This window comes from Ornithorhynchus anatinus, chromosome 11 (assembly GCF_004115215.2).
Source record: "Ornithorhynchus anatinus isolate Pmale09 chromosome 11, mOrnAna1.pri.v4, whole genome shotgun sequence".
Classification (NCBI taxonomy): Eukaryota; Metazoa; Chordata; class Mammalia; order Monotremata; family Ornithorhynchidae; genus Ornithorhynchus; species Ornithorhynchus anatinus.
In genome coordinates this window covers 60,851,301-60,867,290 of record NC_041738.1, presented here as the reverse complement: position 1 = coordinate 60,867,290, position 15,990 = coordinate 60,851,301, and the positions used below count along the sequence as shown (strand labels likewise).

The 15,990-nt window shown below is 59.2% G+C and overlaps 1 protein-coding gene across 2 annotated transcripts; it reads right to left on the bottom strand.

The window, feature by feature from the left end:
* Positions 1 to 355: 355 nt before the first annotated feature.
* ACBD4 (acyl-CoA binding domain containing 4) lies at positions 356 to 11,316 on the bottom strand. Of its 2 annotated transcripts, none has more exons than XM_029074391.1 (9): positions 11,235 to 11,316; positions 9,609 to 9,702; positions 9,051 to 9,171; positions 8,886 to 8,970; positions 8,386 to 8,506; positions 4,633 to 4,742; positions 4,401 to 4,473; positions 3,202 to 3,446; positions 356 to 1,246 (listed from the first exon to the last, which is right to left on the bottom strand). In XM_029074391.1, exons 2-9 carry the CDS (start codon positions 9,694 to 9,696, stop codon positions 1,136 to 1,138), a joined length of 954 nt encoding a protein of 317 aa, XP_028930224.1. In that variant the 5' UTR covers positions 9,697 to 9,702; positions 11,235 to 11,316; the 3' UTR covers positions 356 to 1,135. The 2 variants fall into 2 exon arrangements, with proteins under 2 accessions (XP_028930224.1, XP_028930225.1); XM_029074392.1 differs by having other exon boundaries at positions 4,633 to 4,739.
* Between the last annotated feature and the right edge of the window lie 4,674 nt (positions 11,317 to 15,990).

Sequence of the window (15,990 nt, the reverse complement as noted above, 5' to 3'; positions counted from 1 at the left end):
AGGAGTTAAACGACTTGCCCAAGGTCACTGTACTAAGCGCTGGGGTAGATACAAGCTAATCAGGTTGAACACGGTCCATGACCCGTGAGCAGGGGTCAGTTCTGCTGTATTGTATTCTCCCAAGCACTCAGTACGGTGCCCTGTACATACTAAGCATTCAATAAATACCATTGATTAATTGGGGCTCTGTCTTAATCCCCATTTTACAGGTGAGGTTACTGAGGCCTAGAGAAGTGACTAGCCCAAGGTCACACGGCGGACAAATGGCGGAGGTGGACTTAGAACCCTGGCCCCCTGATTCCCCAGGCCCACTAACTACAGCAATCGAGGGAGAGGGAGGCCCGGACACCTTCCGAAAGATTAAAGTTTCATTTATTCGGCTAAACATTCACTGCTGGATCTTTGGAGCTGAAGAGAGGTCTAGGTACCGGGAAGGGGAAGGGGTGAGAGGACGGGGAAGGTGCGGGAGGAAGGGGGTGGAGAGAAGGGGAGAGAGACGAAGCAGGAGCGGGGCAGAAGTGAGGGCGTGCTTGGTGGGGGGTCGGGCCGGGGCGCCAGACACTTTCTTCACCCCGTTGGCATTGGCACAAGGTCAAATCCAGTCAGGTGAGAAGCTTGTCCTTCCTTACTCCAGGAGGGCAGCGACCCACGTTCTCCAGAAAGTTCTTGGGCCCGTCTGGTCGGCCACCCCAGCCCGTCTCCCGACTTGGGCTGGTCCCGGGTGAGAGGTGTGGAGGGGGCTAGGGTGGAGCCCCCCCCCAGCTCATCAAGCTTAATTTATCGTGGGCATCACCCACACAGACGGGGTGGGGGGCTCCCGGCAGCCGCTGCGGGATGGCATCTCCCCGCCTGCCACGGTCGGGGAGGGTGAGGCCGGGGCTGGAGATCCCAGGATGGGGCTGCTCTGCCAGGGTCGGGGAACCCCACGCCCCACCCGGAGCCCGCGTCACCGGGGGTCTGGGGGCGGCCTCCTGGCCAGGGGCGACCGGTGAAATTCTCGCAGTGGGTCCCGGAGTCCCGGGGGTCGCGGGTAGTGCCGCCAGGCGTGGGTGAACGGCCTAGGCTCAGCGTGCGGTCTGCCCACGGCGGGCAGGGGCAACCGGTGGCGACGCGGTCCGTCGGGGAGCGAGGGGTTTCACCTCTTCCGGGCTCGGAGACGCCGGAACAGCCACTGGGCCACGAACGGCCACACGACCAGGAAGGCCAGCGTCCGGGCGGAGAGACGGAGGGGCCGGTGCAGGGGCTTCTGTGGGGGAGGAGAGGGGCGGAGGGGGCAGATCCCATGGGTTTATAGTAACGACTGTCTCCCCCGCCGGACTGTAAGCTCCCTGTGGGCCGGGAATACGTCCGTTCTGTTGTATTGTACTCTCCCAAGCTCTGAGTACAGTGCTCTGCACACGGTAAGTGCTCAATAAATACGACTGATGAGTGACTGATTGGGAGGGGAGTACCTCCCCTAGGGCCTCTATCTGTTACCCATTTGTCCATTCCAAGCGCTTAGTCCAGTGCTCTGCACATAGTAAGCGCTCAATAAATACTATTGAATGAATGACCTTTAACCCTTAACCACCCCCCTCCCTGGCCACACCTTGGACCTAAGAGAGACGTACTATCTGACCGATTTCCTGCCTGTTTCCTTCCCTCCCTCATTTCCCCTACTCCCTCTCCCTTCTTCGTCACCCTTTCACTTGGATTTGTACCATTTATTCACCCCACACCCACAGCATTTATGTCCACAGCCGTCATTTATTTATTTACATTAATGTCTGTCTGCCCCTCTAGACTGTAAGTTCATTGTGGGCAGGGAACATGTCTACCACCTGTTATCCTGTACTCTCCTAAGCACTTAGTACGGGGCTCTGCACACAGTAAACGCTCAATGAATAACAATAATAATGGTATTTGTTACGTACTTACTCTGTGCCAAGCACTATACAAAGCACTGGGTTGGATACAAGCAAATTGGGTCGGACACAGTCCCTGTCCACATGGGGCTCACAGTCTCCATCCCCATTTTACAGATGAGGGAACTGAGGCACAGAGCAGTGACTTGTCTAAGGTCACGGAGTAGAGAAGGGGAGGAGCCGGGATTAGAACCCATGACCTTCTGACTCCCCGGCCCGGGTTCTATCCACTAAGCCATGCTGGCCCCTCTTCTTTTTTCCCCTCCCTCCCTCTCCTCCCTGGTCCTCCTTCCTGCTGGGCTGGGAGGAAGCCGGCTGTGGGCAGGGACTGTCTCTCTTTATTACTTTATTACTTTAGAGAAGCAGCGTGGCTCAGTGGAAAAAGCCCAGGTTTGGGAGTCAGAGATCATGGGTTCTAACCTCTTATCAGCTGTGTGACTTTGGGCGAGTCACTTCACTTCTCTGCGCCTCAGTTATCTCATCTGTCAAATGGGGATGAAGACTGTGAGCCCCAACGTGGGACAGCCTGATGACCCTGTATCTCCCCCAGTGCTTAGAACAGTGCTTGGCACACAGTAAGCACTTAACAAATGCCATCATTATTACTGCATTATACTTTCCAAGCGCTTAGTACAGTGCTCTGCACACATTAAGCACTCAGTAAATACGACTGAATTGAATGAAGGAGTCAGTTACAGGCCTGAGGCAGGGTAGTTGCCAGAGGGGTGTAGGGGGGGCCTACCTTTATTGCCTTTGTTCTCGTCTGTCTGTCTCCCCCGATTAGACCGTAAGCCCGTCAAACGGCAGGCAGGGACCGTCTCTATCTGTTGCCGACTTGTTCATTCCAAGCGCTTAGTACCGTGCTCTGCACATAGTAAGCGCTCAATAAATACTATTGAATGAATGAATGAATACCCATGAGGGAGGGTCCCTGATTTTCTCCCAGGTGGCCCACCCCCTCCCTTCCCTACAGGTGACCCAAACCCCCAGCTCCATTTTTTTTGTTAATGGTATCTGTTAGGCACTCACTATACACCAGGCCCTGTACTAAACTCTGGGTAGATACGAGCTAATCAGATTTGGACACAGTCCCTGTCCCACAAGGGGCTCCCGGTCTCAATCGCCATTTTACACATGAGCTGAGGCGTGGAGAAGCGAATCCACTTGCCCAAAGTCACGCGGCAGACAAGCGGCATTAGAAGCCGGGCCTCGGTTCTTTCCCCTAGGCCCCGCTCCATCCTGCCAGACCCTCCCAAACGCGGTGGCGGGGAGCAGACGAGGGGGCTGGGGGTCTCACCTGCCCGGCGGCGGGAGGCAGAAGCTCCAGCTCCCGCAGCCGCCGCTGCACCTCGCCCATGCTGTCCTGCAGGGCCCGCACGGTCCCGGCCAGCCGCAGCTCCAGCTCCGGCTCCCGGCGGGGCCGCGGCCCCTCTGCGGGCGCCGACTCCGGGACGGGCTGGGTCACCTCGGTGGGGTCTGTGGGCTGGTCTACCCTCGGAGGGCTCTCCCGGTGCACGGCTCCCTTCTCGTCCCTAGAAGGGGCTGCGGGCCAGAGTCCCAGCACTGGGCTGACCCCGGGACCCTGACCCCACGAGGCTGGGACCGGGGAGAGGACTCGGGCCTCCCGGCCCGCACGCTGCGCTCCTCCGGCGCTAACCTCCTCGCCGGGCCTCCATCCCGCCTGGCTGCCCGCAGACTCCCGGCCCTCGTCCCGCCTCCGGCCTGGAGCACCCTCCCTCCTCAAATCCGCCAAACAATCGCTCTTCCAGCCTTCAAAGCCCTACTGAAGGTCCACCTCCTCCAAGAGGCCTTCCCAGACTAAGCCCCCCTTTCCTCAGCTCCTCCTCCCTTCCGCACCGGCTTGACTCGCTCCCTTTACTCTCCCCCCGGCCGCCCCGCAGAACCTCTGTCTATACGTATATATCTATCATTCTATTCAGTTATATTGATGCCTGTTTACTTGTTTTGATGCCTGTCTCCCCACCTCTAGACTGTAAGCGTGGCTTCCAGTCTCTCTTTGTTGGTGTCTTGTACTTTCCAAGCGCTCAGTACAGTGCTCTGCACACGGTAAGCGCTCAATAAATACGACCGAATGAATACTGGGGCCGGCCGGGGGGACAGGGAGGCTCCCCGTGGGGTTGGGTCCAGGGAGTGGAGACAGGAAGGGTCAGGGGAGGCCAGGTACGTGGACTGGGCGGGTCTGGAGGGACGGGGGGGGGGGGGGGGGGTTGAGGGCTCTGGACTTTCACCTGCAGGGAGGGTGGGGAGGGAAGAGAGCCACCGGGGAGGGGCCGGAACCCCTCCCGTACACTGAGGAAGGGGGAGAGGACCCCCATCCCCAGGTGCCACCTCCCTTACACTGAAGAAGGGGGAGGGGTCTCCCAGGGACCACCCTATCATTCACTAAAGATGGGGGAGGAGACCCCAGCCCTGCTGATGAAGGGGCAGGAGAGGTCCAGGGTCAGCCCCGGGTCGGGGGGTGAGGGTGGCACTCACCTCCGTCTCCTGGGGGCTCGGGGCTGCCCCGTCCCTCGGAGGGTCCCGGGGGCGTCCCCGGGGGGGCCGAGCTCTGCGGGGGAAACCTTAGGGTTGGGGGTCGGTAGACCGTGGCTATACCCCTTCCGGGAAAGGTGGGGACCCAGGCTCCCCACCCCGGCAGCTCTGGGGCTTGAGGGCGGAGGGAGGGGGCGGCGCGGGTGAGAGGGGAGGGGGAATGGGACCCTCTCACCTGCTCGGGCTCCCGCAGGTCCAGCCGCTCCACAGAGTCCCTGAAAACCTCGCCCTCTGGGCCGCTCGGGGTTCGGGTGTGGAGAGCGAGGTCCCCCGAGGTCTGGGCTGCTGTCGGGGAGGGACGGAGGTTGGGGCGGGGGGCCGGGGGGATCCCGAGGCCCAGTGAGGCGGGACGTCAGGGAGTTGAGAGCCTGGTGGCTGGGTGGTCAGGCCTGGCCTCTTCTCCACCCCCATCCGGCCAGCTGCTCAGCCTGGCAGGGTGGTGGGCAAGAGGAGGGCCCGCCGACTGGAATTTTAGCCTCATTCGCATCTCCTTTGGGCAGCCCGGGCCCGGGCTAGGGGCCCATCAGCCAGGCTGGCCCCCAGAGGAAGCACTGCCAGGCCCGCCACCCTTCAATTCCCCGCTTGGCCATTCTGGGTGCCAGGGACCACCCTCTCTCTCCCCCCCTTCTACCCACCTGGGGTTTGGAGTGGCATCTCACTGGGGTGAGGGGGCAGCTCTGGGCAGTCTCTTCTGCCCCCCCGTTTAGCCCCCGCCCCTTCCGCTGGGACAGAACAGCAGAACAGCTGGGGTCCCTGGGCCCCAAAGTCAGGACCCCCCCACACCAGCCACTGCCACTTTGGGGTCCACGGACCCACCCGGCCCACGGCCCGGGGGGAGAGGAGAAGGCATCCAGCCCCGGGAGCCCTCGCGTGGCCTAGCGGCAAGAGTCCGAGGTCTCGGTTTCCGATCCCTGCTCTGCCGGTTGCTTGCTGTGTGACTTGGGGCAAGTCACTTCACTTCCCTGTGCCTCAGTTTCATCATCTGTAAAATGGGGACTCAATACCCGTTCTCCGTCCTACTTGGACCGTGAGCCCCATGCGGGACAGGGGCTGCGTCCAACTGATTAACCTCTATGTACCTCAGCGCTTAGAAGAGTGTTTGACACATAGTAAGTGCTGAAATACCATAAAAAAAAAAGGTTCCACCCATCCAGTCCTCTCTCTCCCTGGCCCCCAGGGTGGGAGGAGGTAGGAGACGGATGCTGGGGGTCCTGGGGGCTCCAAGCTGCTCCCCACGGCTCCAGGAGCAGACAGGGTGACGGGGGAGATCTCCTTACCCTCTCCCATTTCCCTCGCCTGTGATTTATTTTAACCTCTGTCTCCTTTCGGGCAGGGAATATGTTCCGTACTGCTCTCTCCCGAGGCCTTAGTACAGTGCTTGGCACAGAGTGAGCGCTCAATCAGTACCACCGGTGGATTGGTGGGTTGGCTGGTGCCCCAGGATGGCCTGGGAAGGGAGGGGTGGCTGTTGGTGACCCTGCTGGGCACCCTGGGGCTGGGGGTGGCTCTGATGCCACGGCGCGCTCCTCCTGGGTTCCGCTCTGAGTCACGGGGCACTCGGCTCCCCCGGGGGCTCAGCTGGGACCAGAAAAGCCGGTCGAAGCCTCCGACAGAGCCCTGGACCCCCATAACCTGACCCCAAGACCCAGAGGGCCCTCATGGGCCCCCCGACCCAGGCCCATTCGCAGACATCCCCCAAGACACCCATAAACGGATGCATCAGCCCACCTAATAATAATAATAATAATGTTGGTATTTGTTAAGCGCTTACTATGTGCCGAGCACCGTTCTAAGCGCTGGGGTAGACATAGGGGAATCAGGTTGTCCCACGTGGGGCTCACAGCCTTAATCCCCATTTTACAGATGAGGGAACTGAGGCACAGAGAAGTTAAGTGACTCGCCCACAGTCACACAGCTGACAAGTGGCAGAGCTGGGATTCGAACTCATGAACCCTGACTCCAAAGCCCGCGCTCTTTCCACTGAGCCATGCTGCTTCTCACCTCACCTGCTTCTCACGCTGCACCTCCCTAGGCTCGCCCTCCCTGACCCCTATCCACCAACCCACAAAGTCCCGCCTTCTCCAAAACAATTATAACCCTAATAATGATATTTGTTAAGCACGTATCATGTGCAAGGCACTGTAAGAAGTGCTAGGGTGGATGCAAGCAAATCTGGGTGGACACAGTCTTTGTCCTAAGTGGGGCTCATAGTCCCAAATCCCTATTTTCTTGATGAGGTAACTGAGGCCCAGAGAAGTGGAGTGAGTTGCCCAAGGTCACACGGTAGATGGTGGAGGCGGGATTAGAACCCATGACCTTCTGACTCTCAGGCCCGAGCTCTATCTACTATGCCATGCTGCTTCTCTCGTCTTGATTAATGCTCTTCTCCCCAAATGCCGGGGCCTGGAGAAGGGCCGGGGCTCTCTCTGGGCCAGAGGCAAGACGGCGCAGGCGTCCAAGCAAGAGACGGGGGTGGGGATTCTCCTTCTCTTCCCAGCAGCTTGGCCTAATAGATAGAGCCTGGGACTAGGAGTCAGAGGACTTGGATTCTAATCCTGTCTCCACCACTCTTCTGCCGTGTGACAATGGGCGGGTCGCTTCACTTCTCTGTGCCCCGGTTCCCTCATCTGTTAAATGAGGAATAAGATTGTGAGCCCCATGTGGGACGTGGACTGCGTCCAACCTGATTAGCTTGTACGCAAGAATAATAATAATAGCGGTATTTGTTAAGCGCTTACTATGTGCAAATCACTGTTCTAAGCACTGGGGGGATACAAGGTAATCAGGTTGTCCCACATGGGGCTCACAGTTTTAATCCCCATTTTACAGATGAGGGAACTGAGGCACAGAGAAGTGAAGTGATTTGCCCAAAGTCACCCAGCTGCCAAGCGGCAGAGCCGGGATTCGAACCCATGATCTGACTCTCAAGCCCGGGCTCTTTACACTGAGCCACGCTGCTTCTCTGTAATAATAAGAATGTTGGTATTTGTTAAGCGCTTACTATGTGCCGAGCACTGTTCTAAGCGCTGGGGTAGATACAGGGTAATCAGGTCCCACGCGGGCTTGCAGTCTTAATCCCCATTTTCCAGATGAGGGAACTGAGGCACAGAGAAGTTAAGGGACTTGCCCAAAGTCACACAGCTGTTAGTGTTGGTATTTGTTAAGTGCTCACTATGTGCCGAGCACTTTTCTAAGCCCTGGGGTAGAGACAGGGTCATCAGGTTGTCCCACGTGAGGCTCACAGTCTTAATCCCCATTTTACAGATGAGGGAACTGAGGCACCGAGAAGTTGAGCGACTTGCCCAGAGTCACCCTGCTGACAGGTGGTGGAGCTGGGATTCGAACCCATGACCTCTGACTCCCAAGCCCAGGCTCTTTCCACTGAGCCACGCTGCTTCTCACGCTGCTGTACCTACCCCAGCGCTTAGTGCCGTGCCTGGCACACGGTAAGAGCTTAACGAACGCCCTAAAAAATGCAAGAAACCTCCGCCCGACGTCAGCCGGGGCCCTGTCTGCTGAGATCCAGCCCTTCCCGCAACCGGCCCCGAGGAAGCCTCCCCGGGCTTCTCATCAACGGGGAGGGGGTGGGCCGTACTGAGCGTCCCGGCATTTCCCCCGCGCGCCCACCTCTGGGGTGGAGCAGAGGAGGTGGCGAGTTCCTGTGAGCACAGCAACGGGCAGGACGGGAGAGGAAAAGTGGCCGGAGGCTTGGTGGGTGGTGAAGGAGGAGAGCGGAGAGGACACGGAGGCCGGGACCGGGGCAATCCGGGCGCGGGAAGAGGGAACGGGGAGGCGGGGGACCCTGACGGGGCCAGTGACTGACCCCCGCTGGATGGGAGCTGGGGAGGGGAGGGCTGTGCGGGGAGCTCGGAGGAAACTCGGAGAGGTTGGAGGGTCCGGGCCCCCCGGGCCTCTCCCCCCACCTTACCCGCGATCCTGCGGAGGAAGGTCTCTGGGGGCCTCGGCATGTCCGGAATCACGGCGTACAGGGGCTCGAAGTAGCCGAACGCGTCCTCCGCCACATCGCCCAGGGGCACCGTGTCGATCACCTGGGGAGGGGGACGGCGGGGGGGGCGGAAAGACACGGAGGGGGTCGCTCGGCCCTACCCCGACCCCCGCCTCGCCCCGGCACCCAGGGCCCGACCAGACGTGAAAGGCAGCGGGGCGGCGATGGGGGACGGAAGGCAGTGGACGGGAGGGAGGTCCATACGGGAGTGGGATCAGTGAGGGGGATGGGACAGCGTGGGCGGAGGGTCTCGGGGGAGGCTGGGTCAGGAGCGGGCAGGAGGGGACGTCTGGAGACGTTGAGGCTCTGGGCATTCGGCGCCAGGCAGCACCGTGGGCGAAGTGGGCACTGGGGAGCCGGGTCTGGAGGGCTCCGGGTGGCACCGCCCGAGCCGAGGCCTCGCCAGCGGGCCAGGCCAGTACCTTCTGAGCCACCCTCTTCATCTCTGAGATGTAGGCTGTCATGGCCGCCTCCTTGGACATCCGGCCCAGGCTGTTCCAAGCGTCCCTGCGAGGCAGGGCTCCGGTCACCGGTCGCCCCCGGGCCGGCCGGGGGGCGGGGGGGACTTCTGGGGAGCAGGGTCTTACCACTTATAGCGGCCGATGGGGTCCCAGAAGCCGGGCCGGGGGATGGGGCAGGGGCCTACCGTGGCCTGCTTGTAGAAACTGTAGAATCGCAGCATCTCCTCATAGGACGGGCGGTAGGAGCCTGCGGCCGGGTGGGGAAGGGAGGGAGGGCTGGTCATCATCCCCACTCCCCTCATAGGAGTGGGGGGGGGGGGGGGGCGGCACCTCCACAGAAGCCCAGCACCGGGGAGAGGAGGGGGGACGAGTGACGGATCAGCGGACCGGGGCAGGCGGCCGCCCAGGGCTTCGGCGATTCATTCGGTTGTATTTACAGAGCACTTACTGCGTGCAAAGCACTGTACTGAGCGCTTGGGAGAGCACATACAACCACGAACAGACACAGTCCCCGCCTCTGACGAGCTCACAGCCTAGAGGCTTTGGGACTGAAGCAGGAAACCAGGGCAAAGGGTCCCGGCCCGGGGAGGACGGGCCGGGGGGGGCGACCGCGTCCACGGCCCGCGACCAGGACCGCCCGACTCGGGTCCCCCGGACCCGGGGGGCGGGACGGGGCGGCCTCACCATTCTTGGGCAGACTCTGGATGACGGTGACCGCCGCCTGGAACTGCTGTTGGCAGCTGGGCTCCGGCCGCTCCGACTCCGTCCCCATCCTGGCCTGACCCCGGCAGACCCAGAAGGTGACCCCGCAGCCCCCGGGCTGAAGGTCTCCCCACCTCCCTCCGCCCCTGGAAAACCCTGGAAGCCCTAAGCGCGTCAGGGACTAGGCCCAATCCAATGATCTTATATAATGATGATAATAATGATGGTATTTGCTAAGCACTTGTGCCAAGCACTGTTCTAAGCGCTGGGGTAGGCGATGATAATGTTGGTATTTGTACGCGCTTACTATGTGCAGAGCACTGTTCTAAGCGCTGGGGTAGATACAGGGTCATCAGGCTGTCCCATGTGAGGCTCACAATCTGAACGCCCATTTTACAGATGAGGTAACTGAGGCACAGAGAAGTTAAGGGACTTGCCCACAGTCACACAGCTGACAAGTGACAGAGCCGGGATGATAATAATAATGATAATGTTGGTATCTGTTAAGCACGTACTATGTGCCAAGCACTTTCTAATCGCTGGGGTAGATACAAAGTAATCGGGTTGTCCCACGTGGGGCTCACAGTCTTCACATCCCCATTCTCCCGATGAGGTCACTGAGGCCCAGAGAAGCAAAGCGACTCGTCCCAAGTCACCCAGCTGACAAGTGGCGGAGGTAGGCCTAGAACCCACGCCCTCTGGCTCCCAAGCCCGAGCTCTTTCCACTGAGCCACGCTGCTTCTCTAGAAGGTCATCAGGTTGTCCCACGTGAGGTTTGTAGTCTTCATCCCCATTTTACAGATTAGGTAACGGGTACAGAGAGGTTAAGGGGCTTGCCCAGGGCCACACGGAGGCGGAGCAGGATTAGAACCCGAGTCCTCTGACTCCCAAGCCGATGCTCTTCCCACTAAGCCACGCTGTATCTCCCCAGCGCTTAGCACAGTGCCTGACGCACAGGAAGTCCTAAACAAACACCCTAAAACACCCCCAAACCTGGGGCTGCTCTAAGGCCTCCGTGCTTTTCCTTCCGCAAGTGGGGCAGGTGGCCCCGAGTGACCCTACCCAAACAGCTGCCCGGCATTCCCCTCTACCCTTTTCCCGGGGGGGCCGGTAAACTGAGGCCCGGGCCTTCGAGCTGCTTCGGGCCACAGCAAAGCAGCGTCGCCCAGTGGCAAGAGCCCGGGCTTGGGAGTCAGAGGTCAAGGGTTCGAATCCCACATCCACCACTTGTCAGCTTTGGGACGGTGGAGAAATCACTTCACTGGGCCTCAGTGACCTCACCTGGAAAAGGGGGATGAAGACTGCGAGCCTCACGTGGGACCACCTGATGACCCCCGTCTCTCCCCCAGCGCTGAGAACGGTGCTCTGCACACAGTAAGCGCTTAACAAATACCGACATTATGATTATTATTCTCCGGGCCTCAGTTCCCTCAACCGCCAAATGGGGATGAAGACCGGGAGCCCCACGTGGGACCACCTGATGACCCCGTCTCTCCCCCAGCGCTTAGAACGGTGCTCTGCACGTAGTAAGCGCTTAACAGAGAGCAGCATTATTACGATAATGATTGGCCCGGGGGAGGGGGTCAGAGAGATGGCGCCGACACTCACCCCCGGGGCGCACTGAGGCCCGGTCGGGTCCGGTGGGGCCCCGCAGAGTCCCCGGGCCGGCGGCTCCCGCTGACCTTCCAGGCTGAGGCCGGGCCGGAGGGGAGGGGGGAGGGGGCGGGAGGCCGTGCCAGCCAATCGGAAAGCCGCCCCGCTCTCCCCTTCCATTTCTGGCCCATTCAGCGGCCCCCTTTCGGGTTATGCAAATGAGCGCTCTGCGCCGCGGCCAATCAGCAGCGACGAGCCCGCCGCGTCTCTCTCTCTCGGCCGGCCGGCGGCGACGGCGGGAGGAGGGCGGCGGCGCCCCCTGGCGGGGGCGAGGACCCAGCGCGCGGCCGGACTAATGCGTCCCCCTGCGGGGACCCGGCGCCCCCTGGTGGAACTTCGGGGAGCCCGGCGCCCAGCGGTGAGGGAGGGAACTGGGCTCGTCCATCCATCCATCCATCCATCCATCCATCCATCCATCCATCCATCCATCCATCCATCCATCCATCCATCCATCCTTCCTTCCTTCCTTCCTTCCTTCCTTCCTTCCTTCCTTCCTTCCTTCCTTCCTTCCTTCCTTCCTTCCTTTCTCTCTCTCTTTCTCTCTCTCCCTTTTTCTCTCTCTCCCTTTTTCTCTCTCTTTCTCTCTTTCTCTCTTCCTCCTCCCTCCTTTCCCTCCCTCCCTCCCTCCCTTCCTTCCCTCCCTCCCTCCCTCCCTCCTTTCCCTCCCTCCCTCTCTCCTTCCTTCCTTCCTTCCTTCCTTCCTTCCTTCCTTCCTTCCTTCCTTCCTTCCTTCCTTCCTTCCTTCCTTCCTTCCTTCCTTCCTTCCTTCCTTCCTTCCTATAATAATGTTGGTATTTGTTGAGCGCTTACTGTGTGCCAAGCACTGTTCTAAGCGCTGGGGGAGATACAGGGTCATCAGGTTGTCCCACGTGAGGCTCCCAGTCTCCATCCCCATTTTCCAGATGAGGTCACTGAGGCCCAGAGAAGTGAAGTGACTTGCCCAAAGTCACCCAGCTGACAAGTGGAAGAGCCGAGATTCGAACTCATGACCTCTGATTCCCAAGCCCGGGCTCTTTCCACTGAGCCACACTGCTTCCCCAAGTGCTCAAGCGCTTTAATTCATATAATTCGGAGAAGCAGGATGGCCTAGTGGGAAGAGCCCGGACTTGGGAGTCAGAGGCTGTGGGTGCTAATTCCGACTCCGCCACTTGCCTGCTGGGTGACCTTGGGCAAGACACTTAACTTCTCGGTGCCTCAGTTACCTCATCTGTAAAATGGGGATTAAATCTGTGAACCTCACGTGAGACGACTTGATCTACCCCAGTGCTTAGAACGGTGCTTGGCACATAGTAAGCACTTAACAAATACCAACATTATTATTATTATTAGAAGGGGGGAGACAAATAAAAAAACAAAACAAGAAGACAGGCATCAATAGCATCAAAAAAGATAAATAGAATTATAGATATATACACTGCCCCCAGATGTCGAGGGCAACGCCTGTGGGGGGGGGGGGTCTACACTGAAGGGCCCACCTGTTCATAGACCTCGAGAAGGGGTCCTGACTCAGTTTCCCTTCTGCCCCTCTTGTCCTTGCCCCGGAGGAGAGGCACAATCCCTTCCTTCCCGGATTCCAGAGCCCAGGAGGAGAAGTGTGGGAAGCAGCGTGGCTCAGTGGAAAGAGCACAGGCTTTGGAGTCAGAGGTCATGAGTTCGAATCCCAGCTCTGCCACGTGTACAGTGTTCGGCACATAGTAAGCGCTTAACAAATACCGACATTAACATTAAGCGTGAACATCCCACTTAGAGAAGCAGCATGGCTTAGTGGCAAGAGCCCGGGTTTAGGAGTCAGAGATCGTGGGCTCTAATCCCGGCTCCCTCACATGTCAGCTGGGTGACTTGGGGCAAGTCACTTCACTTCTCTGGGCCTCAGTGACCTCATCTGTAAATAATGATAGTAATGCTGGTATTTGTTAAGCGCTTACTATGGGCCGAGCGCTGTTCTAAGCGCTGGGGTAGACACAGGGGAATCAGGATGTCTCACGTGGGGCCCACAGTCTTAATCCCCTTTTACAGATGAGGGAACTGAGGCCCAGAGAAGTGAAGTGACTTGCCCACAGTCACACAGCTGACAAGTGGCCGAGCCGGGATTCGAACTCATGACCTCTGACTCCAAAGCTCGTGCTCCTTCCACTGAGCCACGTGGGGATGAAGACTGGGAGCCTCTCGTGGGACAACCTGATCACCTTGTATCTCCCCCAGCGCTCAGAACGGTGCTTGGCACATAGTAAGCGCTTAACAGATACCAACATTATTATTATGATCCCGGGAAAGAGGCTAGCGGATCCCGATTGGGAATGGACTGTGGGCAAGGCACTTCACTTCTCTGTGCCTCAGTTCCCTCATCTGTAAAATGGGGATTAACTGGGAGCCTCACTGTGGGACCACCTGTTGACCCTGGATCTCCCCCAGCGCTTAGAACAGTGCTCGGCACATAGGAAGCGCTTAACAAATACCGACATTATTATTACTCTCTGTGCCTCAGTTCCCTCATCTGTAAAATAGGGATTAACTGGGAGTCTCACTGTGGGACCACCTGATGACCCTGAATCTCCCCCAGCGCTTAGAACAGTGCTCGGCACATAGGAAGCGCTTAACAGATACCAACATTATTATGAATGTTGCGTGTTGAATGTTGAATGTTCCATGCAGCGTGGCTTAGTGGAAAGAGCGCGGGCTTGGGAGTCAGAGGTCGTGGGTTCTAATCCCGACTCCGCCACCTGTCAGCTGTGTGACCTTGGGCAAGTCACTTCACTTCTCTGGGCCTCAGTGACCTCATCTGTAAAAATGGGGATTAAAAAATGTGAGCCCCACGTGGGACAACCTGATGACCCTGTATCTACCCCAGCGCTTAGAACAGTGCTCTGCACCTAGTAAGCGCTTAAAAAATACCATAATGATGATGAATGGGGGGCTGGGGTGGAGGGGGGCTGCCTTGGAGCTACGGCCGAGGCGGCCACCAAGTGGCGCTGCGCCCTCGCGTTTGCTCTGACTCCGTAGTGAACGCCCAAATCCCTCCCTCGGTGCCCCCCCCCCCCCCCCCGAGCCCAGGCCGACCCCCAAACCCCCTCCTCGGACCATCCCCCTGCGCCCCCCGCCCCGCCCCGGGCAAGCTCCCGCCGAGCAGGGCAGCGAATCGATACGATAGAATGAATTCTTGGTGGCCGAATTGTACTTGCCAAGCGTTTAGTACAGCGCTCTGCACACAGTAAATATGATTGAGTGGATTTACAGTCACGTGTACTCGCCCTGCCGCACATCCCCGCGTACCCGCCTACCCCGTGGATCTCAAGCGGGCGCATCCCGCGTACACTCGCCCTCGTCTACCGAGTCGTGTCCTCTGCGCCTCCTCCCCCTGCTCGGGAAACGCGAGCACTCACTGGAATAATACTTGTTATTCCGGTATTTGTTAGGCGCTTACTATGTGCCAGGTACTGTACTAAGCGCTGGGGTGGATGCAAGCTGATCCGGTCGGACGCATGACCCCCATTCCACGTGGGGCTCACGGTCTCCGATCCCCGTTTGACAGACGGGGTCACTGGGGCCCAGAGAAGTGAAGTGACCAGCCCAAGGTCACCCAGCAGACAAGTGGCGGAGGCGGGATTAGAACCCGAGACCTTCCGACTCTCAGGACTGTGCTCTGTCCACGACGCCAGGCTGACCCCCGGGCAGTGAGGGGGCGTCTACTCCCCGACCCTGAAGGAGCTCCCCCCACCACGAGGGGATTCGGGGTACCCCCTCCCCCTGCCCCCTCTCAGCTCGGGGTCCCGGTTTGGGGGACGGGGAGCAGGGGTCGGCCCAAGCGCCCAAGGTCAGGGTGGTGACGTCTCCAGAGTGGGGGGGTGGTCCCAGACGCCCCCCCCCCCAGATTAGGGACCCCCCTCTGGGAGTGGGAGAGCGAAGATGCGCCCGAAGAGGCCCGAACTCACTGAGAATGGGGGGTGGGGGCGAGATAATAATAATGTTGGCATTTGTTAAGCCCTTACTTTGTGCCAAGCACTGTTCTAAGCACTGGGGTTTGATACAAGGTAATCAGGTTGTCCCATACGGGGCTCCCAGTCTTCATCCCCATTTTCCAGATGAGGTCGCTGAGGCCTAGAGAAGTGAAGTGACTCTCCCAAGGTCACACAGCAGACGAGCGGCGGAGTCGGGATTAGAACCCATGACCTCTGACTCCCAAGCCCGGGCTCTTGGCAGTGAGCTACGCTGGGCCGGGAGCCCCGTCCAGAATACGGGGGCGCCCCGAGATGCCCGCAGAGAGGCCGCTAGGCCCATCTCCGGTTGAAGGCCCGAGACGACGCCGGGAATAATAATAATAATAATAATAATAATAACAGCGTTGGTATTTGTTAAGCGCTCACTAGGTGCAGAGCACCGTTCTAAGCGCTGGGGGAGACACAGGGGAATCGGGTCGTCCCACGTGGGGCTCACGGTCTCCATCCCCATTTTACAGATGAGGGAACGGAGGCACAGAGAAGTCAGGTGACTCGCCCACAGTCACACAGCTGACGAGGGGCCGAGCTGGGATTCGAACTCACGACCTCTGACTCCAGAGCCCGTGCTCTTTCCACTGAGCCACGCTGCTTCTCTGTTTGTTAAGGGCTTACTATGTGCCAAGCGCTGTTCTAAGAGCTGGGAGAGACAAGGTAACGAGGTTGTCCCGCATGGGGCTCACCGTCTTCACCCCCATTTTCCAGATGGGGTAACTGAG

Bases quoted from the DNA above. Each gene is read 5' to 3' on its own strand.
- ACBD4 (XM_029074391.1), bottom strand. From the start codon at position 9,696: ATGGGGACGGAGTCGGAGCGGCCGGAGCCCAGCTGCCAACAGCAGTTC. The intron at 9,172-9,608 runs GTGAGGCCGCCC...ACCCGGCCGCAG, and splicing joins CCAGAGTCTGCCCAAGAATG to GCTCCTACCGCCCGTCCTAT. The intron at 1,247-3,201 runs GTGAGACCCCCA...CCTCCCCCACAG, and splicing joins TGCCTCCCGCCGCCGGGCAG to AAGCCCCTGCACCGGCCCCT.